This window comes from Protomyctophum parallelum (genome assembly GCF_964188405.1).
Source record: "Protomyctophum parallelum genome assembly, chromosome: 3".
NCBI classification, from domain to species: domain Eukaryota; kingdom Metazoa; phylum Chordata; class Actinopteri; order Myctophiformes; family Myctophidae; genus Protomyctophum; species Protomyctophum parallelum.
Genome location: NC_139698.1, coordinates 31166976 through 31190001, shown reverse-complemented (window position 1 = coordinate 31190001; position 23026 = coordinate 31166976). Strand labels below are relative to the sequence as shown.

Below are 23026 nucleotides of genomic sequence, written 5' to 3'. Positions count from 1 at the left end.
TTACCAATAGTATATTGATGAAGAGACAAACAACAAAATCATGTAGGAATTCAAGTGGTTGATATTATAGGGTCTGCATGGTTAATGGCACTTAGGGTAAAAGCAGATTGGTAAGAATAGAAAGAATGAGGGATAGCTAGTCAAAATGTATTATTGTGCGTCATTGTTTAACATGATTAGACATGGGGCCTAATTATTCATAACCTGATAATCTGTTTTCCTTTGTTTGTTTTTTAATTAAAGCTTTTGTGCTTTTGTTTGGCTTGAAGCCTGAAAGTAAAAGCATCCAAAATAAAATCGATTCCAGCCTCTAATTCCAGCCTCTGAATCGCTTGCCACGACCATTAAAGTTTATTTTATTTGTGGCGATTCAAAGGCCTGGTAATGCTGTCCAGACATTTCAAAACAACAATGGCGCCACCGGCCGCGGCAAGAAGGTTGTGCAAATGTATCGATGTGGCTATTATAACTATTGTGAATAGAATCCCAAGTATAACGGTGTTTGTGGCAATAGGTTGCAGAATTATTGAATTACATGATTTTACTGTGTCTGGTTAGCAACATATCATAATAACAGGCAGAATGGCAGATACTAATGGAGATGGCAGTGGTTACAAGCATAATATTATGCCGCAGTGCTGGAAGAAGTACTCAGAATGTTTTACATAGCCTTGCTATGTAACTTATTTTAATGATTAACACGTTGTTTTGTCCAATCTGTATGGTATAGTGTGTTAATACATCTAACTTCTTATATAATTGTAATTAGACATTTAGATCGTGTCAAAGCCTCAAAGGTCATATCTCACCTAAACAAATAAATGTAATCTTAACCTGATTGTCAAGGTTAAATTTATACCCTGAGTGAGCAGGCAGACTCTATTAGCTCAATGGTAAAAATATCAGCACTAGTGAAGTAAACCGGAGTAGAAGAGGAAAGTCCTTTTGTCATCCGTCTACTGGCTTACTAACACAGATTGGAATAATCCTACTGTCTGGGATCATACCAGTATGGTTAAGACATGATCCACTCTCTCGATTTTGTGAATACTGCATCATTGGGCAGCTTCTCTCTTTGCAGTGGCAAAATCCTGTATATCCTGCACAAACCTCCAAAGCACAGAGCTATTGATTGAAGCGGCGGTGGGAGATTGGTACAGGATAACATGCACCAGACCCGAGTAAACCCTGCTGACAAGGCCAGGAGTTTACTGTGGCCCATACTGACCCATGACATGACATCCGCTTTTCAATTACCGTACACACAGGAATAGCTGAAGGAACTAGAATTGCGGTGCTTCAAGCACTGTTGTGCGATACGTTGCCACTACAGATAATCATGGGTAATTACGTACAGTAGTTGTCAGGGTGCTTGCCCCTCCCCTCCAAACCCTTTCCTTTTAAGACCTCTACATTTCTTTCGTTTTCTAAGACAAATGTGTTCATCACCGCACTAATAATAATCCCAAAGCACTGGCAGCAATACTTACATATTAATAATTATTCTTTTTTTTACTTTTTTTTATCCCACGATTTTGTAACCCATTTTTCACCCCTGTGTCAATCATCTAATGTGATCCTGGGCTCTACACATCCTCCACCAACCTACTGTTTGAGTGTTTGAGTAACGTTTCCAACAGTTTATATGAGAAAAACACATTCTCATCCCAAAGCATCACCTTTGACCAAGTGCCATATTTGACAAGTTGGGAGGTACAATTTGACACCTTGGGGCGAGCCGAGAATGTCACATCTCAGGGCGAAGCATGTAGAAGACTTAAGATTGAAATTGAAAATTGAAATTACAACCCTGAAAACAAGATAAAAACATTGACATGCACAGGCACGCAGTCAGAAGCAGGCTTGAGCCCTGTGAGGCTTGCCCGAGGCCGAGCCAGGCAACAGACCAGTACCAACGTTGAGCGGTGCGAAATCTGCATCTGCCCGACTTTTATTAGTAGTGTTGGATTCTGTTATAAACGTTCCCTCTGCGTCGATATGGCACTACAATGGGCCTCCGTCAGCATCAGACGCCACAGGCACCTGACCAAGTAACCAAATACGACGCCTTCGGAGTGACAATGTGCTGGAAAAACAGCAATTAATAATTCCATTCCATTTTCAGGCCTGTGACAGTGAATTTGCATGCATCTCAGGGAGCTAGAATAAAGACCCCCCCAAAACAACAACAGCAAGATGGACAGGAGGCACATGCACGTAATAATGATAGGTAATAATTGTCATATAGTGTGTTTGTTCAGTAACAGGGGTCTCCCCATCTCTCCAATGAACAGAAAGTATTTTTTCAGGTTGGATGTCAATTTAATCCAATCATTAGACACAATCGGAATATAGAGCTTTAACTTTTTATTATTATTTTCTTTACAAAAAAAAAGGGTAAACCGAGTCTTATGCACAGCTGATTGGCTCAGAGACGGGTGCGTAGACAGGGATCAACGTATTAAAAAATGCACAAAAATGCCTGAAGGTCTTTTGACCAAAACTTTGCTTAAATACTAAAAGTGTTCATTTTGCAAGACGTTGTGCGGGTCATAGTGAATCTTTGTGCATTTGTTTTAAAATGCAAAACAAAACAAGGACAAGCATGTGGGAAGGGGGGGCAAGCATAAACATACAGAATTAGCTGACTTGAAGCGAGGCACATGCTGCCAGTGTCCTCAGATGACCAGACCCCAGAGACAGGAAGCTCACATGACATCAAAGGAAGAGAGTGTGAGTCAGAGAACACAGTGTGGCAAATTGGGCCTGCACTGGAATATCGCCTAGTGCTGTCGGCTGGAAAACTTGTATCTCCATATTTCAACTTTAAAGTAGTTATTTAAATAGATGAATGCTCTAGTCTTAGAAGAGTGTTGCGCAAGTAGACTGGCTATTTTAGCAATCTTTGTAAATTGATGACAGTGAAAGTGTTTCTGCAGGTTTTATAAATATTGAGCCAATGAATAGTATTAATAACAAGAGGTTGTGACTAAAATGACTCCACTGGATCAATTGGAAGACAGGTTCGTTGTTTTATTTATTTATGTATTTGTTTGTTCGTTCGTTCATACATTCATTTATTCATTCATTTCCTGAAAAGTAACATTTTTGGACATACAAGCTTACAAGGTTTCCACTCGACAGTGACGACGACATGAAGATTAAAGGGATAGCATGCTGCCCTGGACCTGTTGGCTGATGGTGATAGACAGACTGACCATGGAGGGAGCAGAACGGGGAGAGTGAAGATGAGCACGAAGGTGGATGGGAGATGAGAGAGGAACGGGCCGCAGAGACGCAAGGCGAGGTGGAGAGTGTAAACGAGAGGAAACGTGGAGATGAAGAGAGAAGAGATGGCAGGGAAGGCCAGGAGGACACTTAGAAGTGTATTGGAGAAAAGAGGATGGAGCAAGACAGGACAGCTGTGACAATTAAGGAAAGGAGAGGAACTTCATGAACTGATCACCTAAAGCTGATCTCCACGCGTAACCACTTGAGAGTCGAGACCTATACTTTGTTGTAACAACAAATAACGGAAATAGGCGATCTACCAGCTCACAACGCATCGCATCATGATGTGTTGTGGACTTGTAGATCTGCGAACTACTGTACAATAGAGCCATAAGTGCTTTAATAATAATTTCAAAGATCATTTTTTATAGAAACACAAACGACAAACAAAAAAAATCCCCTTTACTGTAATTTGTGGGATACATTTTTATTTGTAATTATCCCTCTCTTTTTAATTTCTTTGGTCCTCAAGCCAAAAATAGGGACGTCATCATCTGTATTAATGGAGTGGCTCCTATGCACAGCTTTGTGTGTGTGTGTGTGTGTGTGTGTGTGTGTGTGTGTGTGTATGTCTGTCCGTTTGAGCACAGATGCTCCGCTCACTTCACACAAGTGTGATCTTTGAAGGGTGCTAGCCCCTCCTATGCCCAGCTTTCCGGGTTTGTGTGAACACAAACATTGGCTTGTGATTGGCTGACCCCGTAGTGATGATTTTATTGGCTGAGCAAAGTACATATTGAAGATGGAAAAGTGAGGACACAAATTGTGATTGGCCAGAATGAGATGATCTAAGATGATAAGAGCGCCCCTCACTTCACATGGGTGTGATTTGTTACTGCACCCACAGTCAAAGAAAACTAGCACCAGACCTTATGGGGCCTGGCACTGAAAATAGCTATTTTATTCTCTGCAACATCTTGGCTGATAAAGGGTAAAGAGTAAAGACAGTACCCAGGAACTGAAACACCAGCTACTCCAGTCCAGTGAGATCCATAATATATCAGTTAATTTTAAACAGACAAACAAATATCCATTTCAAATTCGATGCATATACCGCTGGCATTTCTCTGTACATGGTGACTTCAGGAAGGGTATGGTGGATGTGCCACCCTTCTTTGACCTTGACAGTGACAAAGTGTGCAATCAAATATCAATCCACAGCTCCACCTTGTGGGCATGGTCATGTTCTGCAAGAGTGAGCAGACAATGGCTGGTATTTGTTAAATGTCTGAAGCTAGTGAAAGAATTTAGGAAGAGCTGAGTCCTGGGCAATACAGTATACTGTGTAGTGTGTAGACATATTCGCACGCACTCACACTAAATATTTTAATAAAATGCGTGTGTGTGTGTATGTATGTATATATATAATCATCTGCTACATATTTCAACAAAACCATCCTACTCTATCTCCTACTGTACCTGCTTTCCCCTTAACCTTGAACCCACTAGTGCTAGAACATACCTCGATGCTGGCAGCTCATACTGTAAGAAAACAATTGGAGTGAAAAAGCATAACATTGTGATTTTAATTCATAAAGGTGTATACAATGTGGGTGTATTCTGCTTTACTGTGTTATATATGTGTTATATAAATTGTGGAATATTTGAAAGAAAATATGACAATAGACAATACATGAACATCTGTAAATATTGTCGCCCATGCCTATGCATATTGCGCCATATTTAAGTCATATTTCCCAGCACTACTACCTTTGTATATCACAATAATGAAATAGTTAACAAATAAAAATAAACCGTGTCAGTCATATTCACAACACCCCGAAGTAAAAAGAAAAGAGAAAATTGACTTTAACAAAAATAGTTCTTCCCAAAAATACCACATCCTCCTCTCTGAAAGCAGTAGGTGAAACATACTGTACTTAAAAGGGAAACATCACAGAGTTTTATTCTTGATCAGAACGTTGGCTAAGTTGCCCTTTAACTAATGTGACCTAGTGAAAAGTGCCCCTGTAGTAGCGGGCATGCAGGTACTCGACACTGGTCCTACTTTCTGTGGCGCTAATTTTAGACCATGCCCTGCTGGAGGGAGAGGAAGAGGGAGGGAGAGGAGGATGGATGGAGAGAGGAAGGAAATGTGGGTGCCAAAAGAGGCAGAGGTAGAATAGGTCAGACGGTTGGGCAGTGGAACATGACACACACACATCACAACAGAGACGTTGTGTGTGTGTGTGTGTGTGTGTGTGTGTGTGTGTGTGTGTGTGTGTGTGCGTGCGACCCCTCACGCATAGGGCACTGAGGACATGTCTACCCACAGAGATGACCAGGGAATAAGAATGCCAATGAGCTGGTGCATGGCTGCCAGATATCCTAATAACAGCCAGCCTGAAAGTCAGCTAACCATCTGCACACACACACACACACACACACACGCACACGCACACGCACGTGCACGCACACGCACACGCACACACACACACACACGCACACGCAGATACCCACCCAGGCAGGAAGCCAACCAGTCATGCCTGCAAGATGTGTTACTTTCCGTTGCCAACACCAGCAAGCCAGCAGGCAAAGCATGAAGACACTTCATGGCTGCCTTATCTCGTCTTCAGTATAAACAGTCTCTCCCCCCCAAAAAAATATCCTAGCTTAGAGGGATACATGATGGACACTATGCACACAATGTACCGTAGATAGGAACGGTTGTTTATAAATCAGTTATCAAAGAGGAATATCTCGTGCAGACCAGTATTTTTTCCAGACTTTCTTTTTTTTAGATTGCTAAATTGATTTTTACAGCCAGTGTGCAAATAGGTACAGAGAACATAATATACTGCAATTATATATTAATTTCATAATGATTTTTTTGTAATTTCGCAGTGCTAATATAACTAACATGGTTACTTTTCAGTGTATTTGAGCACCTAATAGACTATTTAAACATGTGCTTTTAGCTTTGACTATTTCTATATGCTATTAGCCAATGGCTGTTACCGTGGCATTACTTCACACCTCCCTGAGCCATTTGCTTCAGTAACATCCTCATTGAGATGGGAGTGTGCGGCAACCACACAGGCTCGTAATTTAACCATGTCAGAGATTCAGAACAAATAAAGCAGAGCTGGGCTATTAAGGTCCTTCCTGTGGTTTTAAATCAGACAGCACCTGGGTGCGGCTTGCTCTTTTTAAACACCACCCACAAATAACATAACCTACAGTAATGTACACACACACACACACACACACACACACACACACACACACACACACACACACACACACACACACACACACACACACACACACACACACACACACACACACACACACACACACACACACACACACACACACACACACACACAGTGTTCACACATTCAGGCTCACATCCTCCCCCCACCTCTTGCATTGGAAGCACATTTCCTCTGCCTGAAATAATTACTGGCTGGCTTCTTGTCTGGGGTGAGCGAGCTGCTTCGTTCATTAGTTGCTCTAAACATCAGACATGGCATCACATTTAATAGCTTAATTTCTCTGCAGTCACAGGCCCCCTTTTCTGATCCGCCTCCGTCGAGAACCACAGAATATGCTCCTGCCTCTTCTCGCGGGCATGACCCAAATAGATAAGCAGTAAAGGACGGGGCCTTTCTCTTGGCAGGCGAAACCAAATTAACGGAGAGATCGGAAGAATTTAAGCTTGCCACTGTTGCTGTACTGCAAGATGAGTGTCATTGTCACCGTCGTCATCGTCAGTAGCAGCACACCAATTGCTGATAACGCAACAAAAACAGACGTCCGTTGCCATGGAGACCATCATTTGGGGACAAACAAGACATATTTCTACAAGCTCGTAGCGCGCCACCGAGTGGCGCGCTACGAGCTTGTAGGTCTGCTATTTTTGAAAAATCGTGAAAATATTTATTTCAGAAAACTGGAGGATTTAGAAGTTTTTTTTAAAATGTTGAGGTCAGGTCAAAATGGGTTAAGGGGGGCACCGGGTTCCTGTGGTGCTTTTATGGATTGGCTCGGAAAATGCAGATACAAGTAGCTACGGGAAACGGGCTAAGGCTTGCATACGGCAGGCATACCTGAGCTGCAATACTGTAGTACAGCAGTTCACAAGCCTTTGTGGTACAGGGCTCGCTAAAAAGTGGTTGCGCCCCACCCATCTGACCACTTAATGTGTATACACGTCTTTAGAATTAAAACCACGGGATGCCTTGGACGTGTATAGGCATGTTTACTTCGGTCATTTTTATTGATATCAAACCATTTTATAAAAATCTAATTTGTTATTATTATTATTTTGCCTTTCCTTCGTCAGCGATCCTAGAACGGTTCCGTGCATTCGCACTGCCATTCACTTCCTTGTTTACAGGCAGACAAAAGTTGCTCTTAACTCTGAATCTACGGCGCTCTCAGTGGTTTTGATTATAGCACCGATGTTCTGTGGTCATTAATCCAGAGCGACCTACATTAAGCAAGAACATAAAACATGGCAATACATCTACATAAAAAGTAGTTATCATGAATCATACGTAAGCTAAGAATGTAACAGTGGTGGAATATCTATATAATGAACCTAAGTTAGTATGCATATATACTATATTGTGCTATGTCTACATAAAATGCTGTCTAAGTTACATAAGTTGAGCTTTTGCATGCGCCTGTAAGGTCATTGGGGCTAGGGCAAGTGCTACGGGAAATAGAAAATAGAACCTGTGTTCCAAAGGATCCAACATAGTTATTTAGTCCCAATCCCAATCTCTTGTTAATGCTTTTCCTTGGTTAAATAATTATAAAGTAAGATAGTCTTAACCACTTTCAGTTACAAAAACGTGTCAACAATAGCGGGAATCACAGATCCACAATCACACAATGTTGTACAACAAAGTACAACAAAGTAGTGCATGTATTGACCAAAAAAAAAGAAAAGAAAAGAAATAAAGGATGGAGATACAAGGTTTCTGCCCGAAAGCAACGCCATGCTCCTCTAAGAGATTTTTACTATTGTCACTGCCCATACATCAGCTACGTTACCTGTGACGCCGTCGCTGGCTGGCTGCATTCTTACATTCATGTAAACTCATGAAATAACAATAGCGTGGGCATGAATGGAGCATGGCCTAATAGCCTGGACCAGAGACTCATTCCATTACTTGACAAGGAGCGTCATCCATCACAGGGCCAGCTACAATGGCTGAAACCAATGGGGAGTTACATACATGACCTCATATGCGTCCCGTATTCCTTATTATGTATTCCTTACAATACATGTATACATTGCCCCCCTATACTATGCTGTCCTTGGAATATACTGTCTGTTTATCCTTGGATAAATTTGTCTCCAATCCTTGGACAGTATAACTAGGCACGTGTTATTGCCTGTTTTGTCCTTGAAAACATTTGCCACGTCTCGTCTGTTTATGTCCTGAGGTAGCATAAGCCATTAGGCTGATGATGAAGATGATACAGCGGCCTTGGTATAAGTAAGTATACGTGTGTGTGCATTAGACCTGGGTGATAAAACGATCCCGATAGCGGATCAGGATAAAACTGATGTTAAAAGCCTATCGAACAGGAGAACAACCAGTCAGACTGCCGTGTTTTAAGCTTGCACGTTAAAGTACACACCCCATTTCCTACTGAGATGTATCATTTTTATGCATTGTTGAGCTACCAGTGGAGAGGGGAAAAAGATGGACATGAAAGTGTGAAAGTGAGCTGAAGGTGATAGCTGGGGGCGGACTCACCACAATTTGGCGACTAGTTTTTGAATTTTGCCGTGGTGTTAGATATGGGTAAGGTTTTCAAAAAGCTCCCCCTAGTGGGCTGTTTGCACAGACTGAAATATCAGATACGTATAGCTATGGTTGTAAACCAAAATAAACCAAAATAATTGATAAAATAGATTTTCAATGGATTCTCTTACTATTGGGTGTGCTAAATAAATAAGTTTAGGAAAAACGAACAACCAGAAAGGCATTGTTTTCAAGATGGCATCCATGGTGGCTAAAATTAGCTAAAATGCCTATAAACTGGGATTTAATATGTAAAAAATCATAACAATTATGCACTTGGTAACTACTTTTTTAGTTTTGGCATGGCATTAGGTATGGGCTTATGGTTTTCAAAACCATATGCAAACTAATTTGGCTCGCCCCCTAGTGGTCGGTTTACAATAAAACCACTATTAGATATGTCAGTATATGGTTGGGACCCCAAATAATTGATAGAAGAGATAGAAGAGATGTGTGTGTGTGTGTGTGTGTGTTACGTCTATTGCTCCATATGGAAGCCATCAAAGAGCATGGTTAAACCATCCATATCGCCCAGAGTGCATGCATTTTTGTGTGTGCTTGTTATTAACCATGGCGTTCCTATTTTGGGCATGTCATTATAGGCAAAGATGATACATTCTTTCAAAATAGCAGATCTACAAGCTCTGTGATGTGACACGTTGTGAGCTCCTAGCTTATCAGCTTTTTAATTATTAAACAAAAAATAAAAAAGGAACAATTTTGAAAACATTGTGGGTAAGTGTTTAAGAGGGAGAGCGAGAAAGAGAGAAGTGTGGGTGAGGAGGTCAACATACCGTCACCTTCTCTAAGTCTGCTTCTGAGGAGCTGGGAGATAGCGGGCTGATGGGACTGAGAGAGGGAGAGCTTCCCACACTGGACACGTACTCAGGATCAGGAACGTACAGAACCTGCAAACACAATTCATGTCCGTATTTACACAGGCCTTGCCTTTGTGCAAACACACATGCACACAGTACATACAGTCCACATGCAAGGGGAGACATATATATATATATATATATATATATATATACAGTATATATATACAGTGGCGTGCACAGACATTTAGAGGGGTAGGTGCTCAAGTGAAAAAGGGCACCTTGTGCAGTGCGTGGAACCGTCCGGTTGCCTTAATAGTGTGAGATTTATAGAGTTTTGAGCATATATACATATGCATACAATACTATATATATATATATATATATATATATATATATATATATATATATATATATATATATAATATATATATATATATATATATATATATACACACACACACACACACACAAACATTATATACACATGCAGTACTAAATATGGTAATATATCTACTAGCCCTTAGCTTTCTCACCTTCTCATTCACAGGGAAAAAACTGATAAGCAATATGGACATACTGTACTGTACTGTACTGTACTGTACTGTACTGTACTGTACTGTACTGTACTGTACTGTACTGTACTGTACTGTACTGTACTGTACTGTACTGTACTGTACTGTACCGTGGTAAGGTTAACAGCTGCAGGGCAGGTGTATCTACTTTATTTGATCATGCTAATGTGACATTTACTTTCTGTAGTGGTGGGGTGGAGTGTGTCCATCCATACGTCTACAGTCACATTCTTATACTAGTCACTTGTCCAGGAGAATAGTGGCAGGATCGTTCTCCGTATGATTTATAGCAGAATGTCTAAACTGGGTTGGCTGGCCTGGCAGTGCTGCTGCTGCTACTGGAAACAGGAAGGGAACACTCCTGTTCCCTGTGATGATAATAATGTCTAGATGTATACACAATTAACACAGGGGGAGGAGGGGGGGTACATTGTTTTTAAATGTAATTCCGCTTGCAATGAAAAGGTCACATGAAGTGGTGGTTAACAGAGTGGGGTTCGCGTCCTTGAGGGAGTTCCAGGGGTTCCCCAGCTAAATGATACTTTTGAACCAAATGGACCCTTATGGGTCTGTAATTCTGAGTGTACAAATGGAACCAAATGGACCTGTTGAGTTAAATTAACATTGATTTTATTATAAATTGGAGTCCCAGAGATAGAAATGCCATTAAATGAGGGTATGTAGACTAATATGCATGTCAAACTGGGGGTCCTTGAAATTAAACAGGTTGAGAATCACTGCTAGAGCCATAAATATCTTCTCTTATGGGGGTCCCGGCTGGAATATCTTTTCAAATGGGGGTCTGCAGGCTAATTAGTGTCAATGTGGGGGTCCTTGACATGGAAAAGTTTGGGAACCAGGTTGTTGGTGACATTCGTAGGGTTAAAAAGCGGCATGGTTTCGTAGCGGCCACATTATAGACTCAGTGGAGAGACGACAGCTCAGTGAGAGCTCTTCAGATCCCACAGTTTGGACAAAGCTCAACTCAGCATTGTTTGTCTTGCCGAGAGTTGAGAGAAAGAAAGACTGCCAAATGATTTGGAGTGCGGCTTGTCTAGCCTATTTGTGTGGATAGCGTTTTGGATGCTTGTCAAATTCTCCATTTTCCACAAAAACAAATAAGTCTGTGTCTAAAAATAATGAACATGTCGAACCCGATAAAGATGCCACTGACTATGCGTTGGTTTAAAATGTATGTACGCACACTTTAGCCACCCTTAAGATTGGTTTGTCAAGTGTTCATTTCAAACATCATAAATACATTCACGTTAATTCCACACCCTCCTCTCCTGTAGCATTGTGCTACACTAACACTGCTCCATCGCGCCACATTGATCTGTGCTCTGGCATCAATGAAGGCTTCTTTCACCACCTTCAATGTGCTTGCACATTTTTATTTACCCCTATTGGCCTGAATATAAGACTACGTTTTTCCCCCCAATGTAAATACCCTAAAAAACGGGGTCGTATTATAATCGAGGTCTAGACTATTTAACATTCAATATTATTTTTCCACAAATTAGTCTTGAAAAATGGTGGTCGTCTTATAATCAGAGTCGTCTTATATTCGGCACAATATGGGTACTTTATTTTCGCCAATATTACCCCCTAGCATCGTGCCGCAAATTCCTTTGTCCAATTGAATACGCTTGATCACGTGACACGGACGTCACATGCAGTGCATGTTGGGATACAGGTGCATGATGGGAAGTAATTTTTTGGCCTTTTTGTTTGTGTGACGTTAGAGTGCGCCATTAAATGGTGCATTTATATATACTTCTAGTTCTATACAATATTCAATTGTATTTGAATAATATTTTAATGTAATATGTAAATTATTTGGACAAGTGACCTTGTAAAGAGTAAGCATTCACGCACCATCTGGAGAGCAAAGACTTTGCAATAAGTCATGAACAGGGGCAGTGTGTAAGAGAGTAATAGGAATGGAGAAAACCATTAGTATCCCTCCTCAAAAACAACGTGGGCTGCAGTGAAGCGGCTGAGTGCAACATGGAGGACGTGTGACAGAGTGCACGGCAGTTCACACCTGGCCGGGCACCACTGCCCTGGAGAACAGCTTGTTGAGCTGGACCAGCAAGTTGGGGGTAGTGTCGAACTTGAGCGAGATGCTGTTCAGCGTGTCCCGTGATTCCACCTGTACCACAAAACATACAAAGAGAGGCACAGAACATCACATTCCTGTGCGTGGAGAGCACTTCTCAGATCAGTGGCAAAACAGGGCAAATGCAAGACTCTTTCTCAGGCAATGCATATGTGAGAAGAAACATTTGTTATATTGTCCAAAGAAAGATACCGGTATTGTCAGATTATACAGTAGCACTGCACAACAAAGTCAATGTTCTCAACTGAAACTTACTATGAGTGCATGACTGGCACTCCCGGCCTCCAACTCCAATCCAATTTCCAATACTGAGATGAAAATGGAGCAAGAGTCTTATGTGGAGTCTTGTGTTACCTTGTGACTTTTCCCCACATGGAACAATCTGATGACATTACCGATTCTTGTGCATTGTGCTCCTTCATTCTTCATAATAGAGCCTACGGTTTCTCCCTCGTGGTGGCATCACTCATGCAGAAGAAGTGGTGCAGTGCTGTGAATACGGCTAAGGATCAACAGATCATGTGTGCTGAATTTGTGGCCTGGATGGCCTTCATCCTGTGTGCTCAGTTGCTAAACCCTGTAGCTCGCTCACAGAGGCGTTTTAAACTTGTCTCCATCAGTTAAAAGCTAATATAACTGAGGCTTGCTCAGTGTCTCTACTGGCTAAGAGTGTAACATCTCCACTGGGGCTTCTACTTTCCAAATACAGGTGGCAGGCATGTCAGAAAGTCCTAATATGTATGTGAGGAGAGGGGGGGGATGTGTGAGAAATGTGAACTCAGGGGACTGAGCTGAGGGCAAAGAGACAGGGAATGGAAAAAAGGTTTACTCATTCTGCGCAGGATATAATTGGGGTGTGTGTTTCAGAAGAGTAGTCATGGGACTTAGGGCTCAGCTGACTACAGGGAACTATCAACATGTTTCCGTGCGTGCGTGCGTGCGTGACAAATAACAGCCTGACAAAAAGACTGGCCAATGTCTGCATCTAAAAGAATATATCAATATGACATTATTCTTGGCATTGCGCGCACACACACACACACACACACACACACACACACACACACACACACACACACACACACACACAAATTAGATAAAAATCACATAAGACAAGGACATGTGAGTCAGGACAGGCATATTGGAAATGAGCAAAGCAGAGCCACTGCATTCGTGACGGTCACACACAACATCAACAGGGTTATTTTCCAATGCTGCACAGAGGGTGAACGGCTACACATTGGAAAGTAGCCGTGGTATGTTTGCGGTTGTGAGCCTCACTCGACCACCAGAGCTACTGTAAGAAGAAACAGAACACTCACAGACATACTTTAAAAGCTAGTGAACACTTCTTGAGCAAACCCAAATAATGAGGGTCAACGATTTCCACTTTCTTTGTGCAGCTGTGTGAGATATCTGATTCCGGAGCCAAAATCCTCCCCAAATCCACTTGTAAACTCAATGTTTGTGAGAGAGTAGAAAAGAGTAGAAAAGCGAAATGTGAAAAGAGTTGAATTTGAACTATTCAACTGTGATTTTAGCAACAGAGAAATGCTGAGAAAAAGAGAGATGCTGGACAACACTACTGCAACTTCACAGGCAAGGGAAGAGGAAATGCACATCTACCTGTAGTAGGAAACTATAGGTATAGTGACATGGCAATAGAGAGAGGTTAAATTAGATTAGGACTGATTAGGACTGGGAGATTTGGGGTTTATATGGGTGAAGCTGGAGCTATGTCAGAGACTGGGACTTAATGGTCTAGAGTAGACCAGTGACTCTCACCAATAGGTTCTGGGGACCCCCAGGGGTCCTTGAAGCAGTTCCTGAACTTGAACCCTACATACTATATACCTATATACTTGAAAATAGGAAATATACAAGCTCACAGTGCCTCACACAAGTAAGTTTGTAGATCTGCTATTTTCAAAGAATCTTTAAAATGTGTACCTGGCACAAACTATTTTCAGATGGGGGCTGTGAGGTGAATCACGCTGTTGAGACACCTTCCTGCTGAGTCAGCAGCACGTGTAACTTTGTTTGAGCAACGCCGACCGAGCAGGGATGCATTGTGCAGTGTTGGAGTGCATGGCCGGTTATATTGGTGAGCAGCACTGCTGTGTCAGATGGAGCTGAATGAACCACGCTGTGAGAGCCAGCGCTGTACTTGTCTTGGGCAGAGCTTGGATTATTGTAGGACAATATTAGGGTCAGGGAAGATTTGTGAAACACTGCAAGGAGCTCTCTCTTGCACAAGCACTCTTGAACTATAGAGATATATATGAAAAGGTTAAAACGTTGATCATTTAAGATAAAAACCATAGCGACATTATTTTGGCGGTGAACATTTAGCATTTTGGCTGTCGTGCCACGTTGTGAGGTTGGAAGGATGTCATTTCTGGCAAAAAAGTAAGACTGACTTAAGTGGCACATTATGATGAATCCATCATACATCAAAATGCTACAAATGGTTTAGATCTTCACAGTTCATTTATCAACCCAAATTTAATCAGTTAGTTGCTGCGAGAGTGAGGTCTAGCCAACACCAACTCCTGGATCGCTGCCCTCCACAAATTCCTATCCATCATCAGGTTCTTGAGCTCTGCAGTGTTGTCAGCCAAGCTGTCGCGCCGCAGCACGTCTACATAGGTGGTACGCTTCTTTCCCCTCCTGGCTTTGCCCTGGGTTGGCTCCCATAGGGTCAATTTACTTACCTGAAGTTCTGGGTGCCTGACGCAGTGCCCTGCCAGCCTCATCCTTCTCTCTCTGACTTTGTCTGTGACGCGTGGTAGGTCCCCTAGAGGTCCACATTTCTGATGCAGTCTGTCCATGTGACACCTAGTGCCATTCGTAGCATTCTTGTGTAGACTCCATCCAGGGCTTTTTTCCTGTTGTACTGTGAGGGTCCATGTCTCGGCCCCATACAGCAGTACTGACTCTACAGTAGCTCTTAAGGTCTTCTCCCATGTCTGATTTCCACACTCTCCTCATCCCGTGCAAGGCTTTCCAGGCAAGTGCTCTCTGAACCTTCAGATCCTGTTCAGTTGAGGCAGTCCAGGCCCCGAGGTTCTTGAAGTCCTTGACTTGCTCGAGCACCTTTTCTACAGCCAGTAGTAGCTCCCTTCCTTTCTCGACTGTATCCGAGATTAGGGCGATGTCGTCTGCATAGTCGAGGTTAGTGACCATGATGGGGTGTACTTGCCTTGACTTCCTCGGGACCAGAGTGAACCCCAGTGCCTCCTCTCTGCCATTGTCTCAGTGCATGATCCATCACTACAACGAACAGGAAGGGGGCAAGAGTATCACCCTGTAGGACGCCTGCTAGAATCTGAAATTCTTTGGTGTCAGTCACAGGTTTGGACCTTGGCTCGAGTCTGGCTGTAGCTTGACTATCATCTGGACCAACTTTTCTGGAACTCCGTAGGCACGTAGAATACTCATGAGTTTCCCCCGGTGGATGGTGTGGAAAGCCTTTTGGAAGTCAATGAATGTGATCACCACTGACAGGTTGCACTCCCTTACCCCTTCCAATATCCTCCTCAGTGCCAGTATCTGCCCGACTGTTGTTCGTTCCGGGCGGAAGCCGTTCTGTGAGTTTCACAGTAGTGTCTAAGATTGGTCTAAGACAATTGAGGATAATCCTGTTAGCGGTCTTGGCAACTTGTGAGCTCAGGCTGATGCCACGGTAGTTGTCCGTCTTGGTGAGGTCAACTAACTTTGGTACTGGAACGATGTTCATTGTGCGCCATAGCTCCGGCTGCTCTCCAGACAAGGCTTTGTTGATGAAATCTAGCACCACCTCGTCTATGGGCACGTATTTCAGAACCTCTGGTGTCAATCCATCCTCCCCACAGCTCTTGCCGCACTTGATCGTAGCCATGGCCTTCTGGTACTCATCCATAGTGAATGAATCAAATAATTTGTTCAAATCTGGGATTAGCCTAAATTTGTGCAAAATACAACTTTTGAACAGAGAGAGAGAGAGAGAGAGAGAGAGAGAGAGAGAGAGAGAGAGACACGTGTGTGACTGTGTGTGTGTTTTTTTTCCCCTTCTTTTTTCAGGTTGTTCAGTACCAGTGAAGGTAATGAGTATAGGTCTCAGGGCACCTTTATTTTTAATTTGCAGTATTCATTTCTTTGCACAATTTATTGATTGATTTTTTATTATTTACCGTATTTCTTAGATAGGAGATTATAGAGAGAGCGCAACCAAGCATTGAATCAGGCAAAAATAAAGGAGTGGTGGTGGGTCCCTTCCATTGTTAACACACAGTTAACAAACACACCCCCGTGAATAGCCCCTCCAGCCTCATACTGTAACTATCTGCCATCAACAGCTGCATGTTGACAGTATGTGACACTATCAAGGACCCATGTGACTGATTTGTTATCTCATCAGATTAGTAAAGGGTAGGGCATTGCTTCGTTTAGACAGCAGCAGCATATCACGTTGATAAATATGCTGTCAGAAGGCAAACATGGGAGACGTCATTGAGATCAGGCTGACAGTGGGGACGGTGATATTGCAGTGACACATACACACCCAAGCACGCACATGTATGCACATGCGCCCCACACATACACCATGGATTTACAACATGGTTATAAAAGAAAATACTGCAAAACAACATAATTTTATAGAGAAACTATAAACCAGAAATATTGATGCACTGCACATAAAAGAAGACCAAAAAGCTGGTATGTCTTGTGTTAGATGCTGACACTGGGGCAGGACAAGGGCACCCACATTTTTTAAATCATATTATGTTCCTTCCACACGCTACGTCCTACCGGGGGAAAATCCCCCTTGTCAGGTGAAAAGAAGCGGTTTGGACTCCTCATGCATTGAAGGAAGCATGAGGTCAGTCCGTTGCTCTCCCCAGGATGGCAGGGGAGGTGTAAGAGCCCAGGATTACATTAGACAATTGACACTGGGTGAAAAAAATGTGTTACAAAAATCGTGGGATAAAAATGAAATGTGAAGCCCCGTGTGAAGTGAGGGGCGCTCTTATCATCATAGATCATCATACATCATCTCATTCTGGCCAATCACAATTTGTGTCCTCACTTTTCTGTCTTTAATTTTCTGCCCTCACTTTTATCTTCAATATGTACTTTGCTCAGCCAATCAAATCATCGCCGCTATGGGGTGATCAGCCAATCACAAGCCAATGTTTGTGTTCATACAAACCCGGAAATCTCGTATGCATACAGTAAGAGGGGCTAGCGCCGCTCAACAACAAATAGCTATTCATAGCAGTAAAGTATAACCTGTGTATTTTGGACGTCAGCCAAGTCAGGATTGGTGCACATTCTCCACGAATGGAGACACAATGATGTCGATTTATGTCCTCAGCAATTATTGGCTTGGGAAGAAGCGGCACATCTCCACAAGTAGTAGATTAACAAAGTTTCCACAGCATTTTAGAAGGCGCAAATTTAGCCTAGCTCTCGTAAGTAGCATTTATAGTAGGGCAAAAAATGAAAATCAGAGTCACAGTCTCATTACCAAATGACGACCACGCTACATTCATGTGTTGCCTTTATTTGATTTTGAACGATCCCAGTTTCAATGTCAATCATACTAGAATGATAACATAATAGAAAATGGGTGGTTTTTTAATCCACGTTTATTGAGCTTGGTTGGGTGTCATCTGTACACAGCTGTAGTGAATTAGCAAAAACCTCCACCACAACATAGTGGTAATCAGTGAATGAAGTTGCTTTCGATTACATCACCACTTGTAGTTTTGAAAAACGACTTTGAAAGCAGGTATGAAAGATGAAGAGAAAAGGTTGGCAATTAGGAGAGACAACACATAGCTTGGAGGGACAACTGCTCTGCAATCGACAAGTTCATCGTTAGGCTAACTGGCATGCTGAAGAGATGATTAATAGGTTCTGTCAATGTCTAGTTTTTTGTTGTTAGGCCAAGCAGGCAACCAATGCTGTAATATCAGTATTAGTGTGAGTGTCCTTGGTATGTGTCTGGCATTTTGGAACACTGAGTGCCTTTCAAAGGGCGACAACAAGTTTTCTCATTTTATCCAGCTGGGAACCTAAAAGCGTCAATAATCACCACAGCTCCTACACTAGCACAGCCTTTCATCTAGGAAGCTTCAGCATGGAGCATCGATTCTCTCTGGGTGCCTTTTGCGTCCATATTATTTTTAGCATTCTGGCTCTTCTGTTCACCAAAAACCAATACGCCTCAACATGTCCCTATAAGACATTTCGCCCAAAAGGACATTTAAATAAAAGATAAATAAACAAGACTATTAAGGTCTCTTCTTTGACTAATCGAAATGACAAACAGCACAAAATAGAAAATAAAATAGTAATATATATATATATATATATATATATATATATATATATATATCAATCACACCCGTGTGACGTGAGGAGTAATTCTTCATTCATTGTCAATGGGAATTTAATGTTTGTGTAAGACAAAGATCTACACTATAGCTGGATATAGGAGGGCGCCCCTCAAAAATATATAAAATTAGTTTATTCCCTTTTTTATAGATACAGAACTTAGAGCAATCATCTCATTTCTAGATGGCCACTAGACAGGTAAACTCTGCAGTATCTCCTTTATCCTCCAAATCAATTATTCCATTATTCATCTGGGAACTGAAGATGAATAATTAAAGCACTTCCTGTTATGGTTCTGTCCCTGCCCTGAGAAAAAGGCTGGAAGATGGTTGCGGTGGCCATCTTGAGGGCGACTGACATGTGCTGTCACTGATGGTGACCTTGTTGAATGGGAGAGGATGTGTTGACCCACCAAGGATAGCCAGCAGGACGGTCAAAGGCTAATGGCTCCATTAAAGAGGACCTGGTTGGAACACGAGGTTGGAACATGAGCACAAATCCATGACTGCTATACAGCAAAAGGTCAAAAATGGAAGAAAGGCATTACGTATCTTGCATCTCCTTGGTTACATTAACTTTAAATAGAGCGGTGTTTAGAAGTGACCGTTCATAAGACATTGCTTATTCAAGGACTTTAGACCGTAGAAGATCTTTATCCTCAGTGTTTGTGACGACACACTGATGTTCCTCCCAATTGAATTCTTACAATCTGATGAAGAAAATGAGTCAAAGTGTAAAAAAAAAGAGAGGGGCAAAAAAAAAAAACGCAGAAGAAAATGCCGATCGCAATGAACATGTGGAACTGTGTGTGTGATCAAACTGGAAATAATTCTAAAGCAAATGGTTTAATCACCCACAATGCCATATCAGAGGAGCCATCGCCCTGGCAGTTTATAATGAAGAACGGAGGCAGGCTTTATCATGACAGTTGCCATGGTGACTTTGTCGTTACTAGCCTAATGGCATGTTGCACTGTGTGCAACTGCATCCTCGTTGATCATTTGGAGACCTACTTTTAGATGGATTAAAAATGACAAGAGAAAAAAAGTCAGATTATTCCATCTTTGCCTTTTTAAAATGGGACAGACAAAATAAAGCAAGATCAACATTTCACTTTCCAGGCTTCTGGGAATGTTCCCATGCACAAGGCTGACCTCGGACCGAAGATACTGCTGCTTTATCAGTGTAAACACACCATTCAAACGTGACAGCAACACATTTGAGGTTAGCAACCTGACTAGAACATACTTTAGGTCTGCTGTGGCAATGTCGTAATGTCTGGGAAATGCCACATTGTGGGGTTTGTTTCAGAAAGAATGTCATGTTATTACAGAGTACAGTCCTGTGTAATATGTATCAACTTTGCCTTGCTGTTGTAAATGAAAAGTGAAGGTAAGCACAGTTTAACCTCCCGGCTATTTACCCTTGGTTAAATTTTAAACGAGCCCCGACTCCAGCAGGAAATACATGTTCATGGAGCGTGTAGTTTAAATGGGACTGTTAAAGGGGCCATGCTGGCATCAATACATTCAAAGCTAGCGGTCAAGGGCCAGGCATCTAGGTTGCCAGATAATGCAGCCTGGCAGCGTGTCGCGGGTTTGAATCCCCATCCCGACAACCTTTGTTACAAAACTTAAATAAAAGGGGTACGACAGAAGTCGAGGTACTGCAGTGCAGTGCGGAAGCAGAATTCTCTCTGCAGGATAAGTTGTGTGATGCCAATTATATATTTTCAAAATAGCTCCAGAAATTACATGGAGAAGTGTTGATGAGTTACAGTACATAGCAACAGTAGTGGATGATGTTGTAGCAAAGGAGAAGCATATGTTTTCTATGTTTTCTAACAAGAAACCATGGGTCGACACAAATCCATCCACGATGCTTTAAAAGCCTGCACCACTGCTTCTGTTGATTTCTTCCTAACAGTCAAGTTAGTTTCACTTTTTTAGTCTACCTATTGGGGCACGAATGGCTGAGTGGCTAAGGCACATACCATAATATGGGTCTTGCTGTCAGGCAGCATCAGAGCCTACTGTATATATTATATACAGTAGGCTCTGATGCTGCCTGACAGCAAGACCCGGGTTCAATTCCAGAGCCTGCAGGCCTTTACTGTGTGTGACTCCAAGACTCTTTCCCTGTTTCCTGTCAATGTTCACTGTACTGCAGTGCAGACCTCTCAAAACAAACTAATATTATTACTACTAGTATTCACTTTGCTAGTCTGAGTTGGCTCAATATACAAGACAGATTGGCATCTATATACTCAGAGGATCGGTACCCAGTTACCTGTCAAACTACTTATATCTGGTATCCTCCCTCCCTCTGTTCTCTGTGTAAATTATACCAATGAGACTACTGATTATATCCATACATCACGCAAATCGGTATACACTATCTCTATAGTCATGTGATCAACACAGAGCTGTCTCATTTCCTACAGTATATTGCACCGCACCACCTGAACTTGTAGATCAGCTTAATTTGGCAAGTGAGTCTCTCGCAATGTCAACTGACTGAACGTTATAAAGTATAGGCTATACTCTCACTTATAATATATCCTTCCTCGTCTGAGGTAAGTTGGCTACTACTAGTATGAATGCGTTCATGTCGTCAATAAATAATATTTAAATGATTTGCACATTTCACGAGACGTTTGGTCGGAGTTAAGGCTCATACATAGTCTGGATTTTCGGTGGTTAGGTGACCACCGAACTACAACATGACGTCACGAGCCGCGGTGAAGAGCAAACCACCGCCACCGCTCCAGCCCTTCTCTCTGTTTTTACTCACCACCGCTCAACGTTATTTCAGCTCCGGTGGTCAGCTCACCACCGGAGTGGTGGTCACCTCACCACCGAAAATCCATACTATGAATAGGCCTTTAGTTGCCACTTGATGGCATGATGGAAGTCTAATAGGCGAACCTGAACCTGACTGTTAGGTGCCGACTGCCAAGGCATGCCGTTCATGATGAGATGAGATCAATATAGTAGCCTACACAGTAGCCTATTATAAATTAATACCACGAAAAAATGCGGCACATTATTCTGTGCCCAGCGAGTCAATCAGCCGGCGACATTAAAGGGCCTTGCAAACGGGGAGCGAGGTCCCGTGAAATTGTTGCTCGCATGCTCGTTACGTGCACTTTTTTTTACGCTTGCGTTGTTGCGCCCCTCTTCAACAGACCTGGAGGAGACCTGTGTTGATCCAGGCAACAACGCCTGCGTTCCTCGCTTCACGTTTGCAAGGCCCTTTGGAGGAGAGCGCTGGAGCCTGGAGAGCTGGCTTAAAACTTTGACTGAGTGACTACATGCCGATGCCATTCAATAATGTGGACTTCCATTGTTTTTATAATTAGCCCTAGTGACTGTCATTCTGTCAGACCATCATGTGAACTATAGAATATGCATACGCAAAGCGCAAGCTAAGCAATGCATCAATCTTGGCTATAGGTATATATGCTATTACTTTTTTTATGTGTTGACATATAGCCTGTGTTGGCACATAGCCTACATATTTTATTTGAGGTTTGTGACTATTAATTGATTCAGCATGAAGACTAATTAAGCATGTTAAATGCATTCACACTTTGATCCCAACCCTGATAAGCCAGCATTGGACTTGACTTGAGAATGGGCGTAGAATGCGCTCAAAGTCACAGTAAAAAAATATTATGAATTCCACACAGAAATCTTGGTACGCACAAAATATAAGTGTAAATTGCTTGATGAATCGTGGCCAATAGTCATATTTGAGGCAAAAGTTTGAAAAAAGCATCATATTGATTTGAAGTCATATCAGTCAGCCCAGGCCCCTACTATCTTTCTGTCACCTCTCTATTCCCATCATCTAACCATTCCAATCCTCGGTCCTCTTCTCCTCGGCCCACACACACATCTCTCTGCTCCCGAGTCCCATCAGTTTTCCCGATCATGCTCTCCCTTGTTCTTCATCTTCTCTTACAGGGGAGCTCAGAAACTGCTGAAACGGTAAGATCCATTCCCCTTCCCAGCAGTGAATAATGCAATCAGGGTGACTGATTGTCAGGATGATGTGGCGTTAAGAATACGA

At 42.3% G+C, this 23026-nt stretch overlaps 1 protein-coding gene across 5 annotated transcripts in view; it reads right to left on the bottom strand.

The window, feature by feature from the left end:
- oxr1a (oxidation resistance 1a) overlaps positions 1-23026 on the bottom strand; it is a 175460-nt gene that overhangs the window by 32412 nt on the left and 120022 nt on the right. For all 5 annotated transcript variants that reach the window (XM_083761490.1, XM_083761487.1, XM_083761488.1 and 2 more), the window contains 2 exons: positions 12497-12604; positions 9851-9964 (listed from right to left, as the gene is read on the bottom strand). In XM_083761490.1, coding sequence (XP_083617616.1) covers positions 9851-9964; positions 12497-12604 — 222 coding nt within the window. The remainder of the gene's footprint in view (positions 1-9850; positions 9965-12496; positions 12605-23026) is intronic.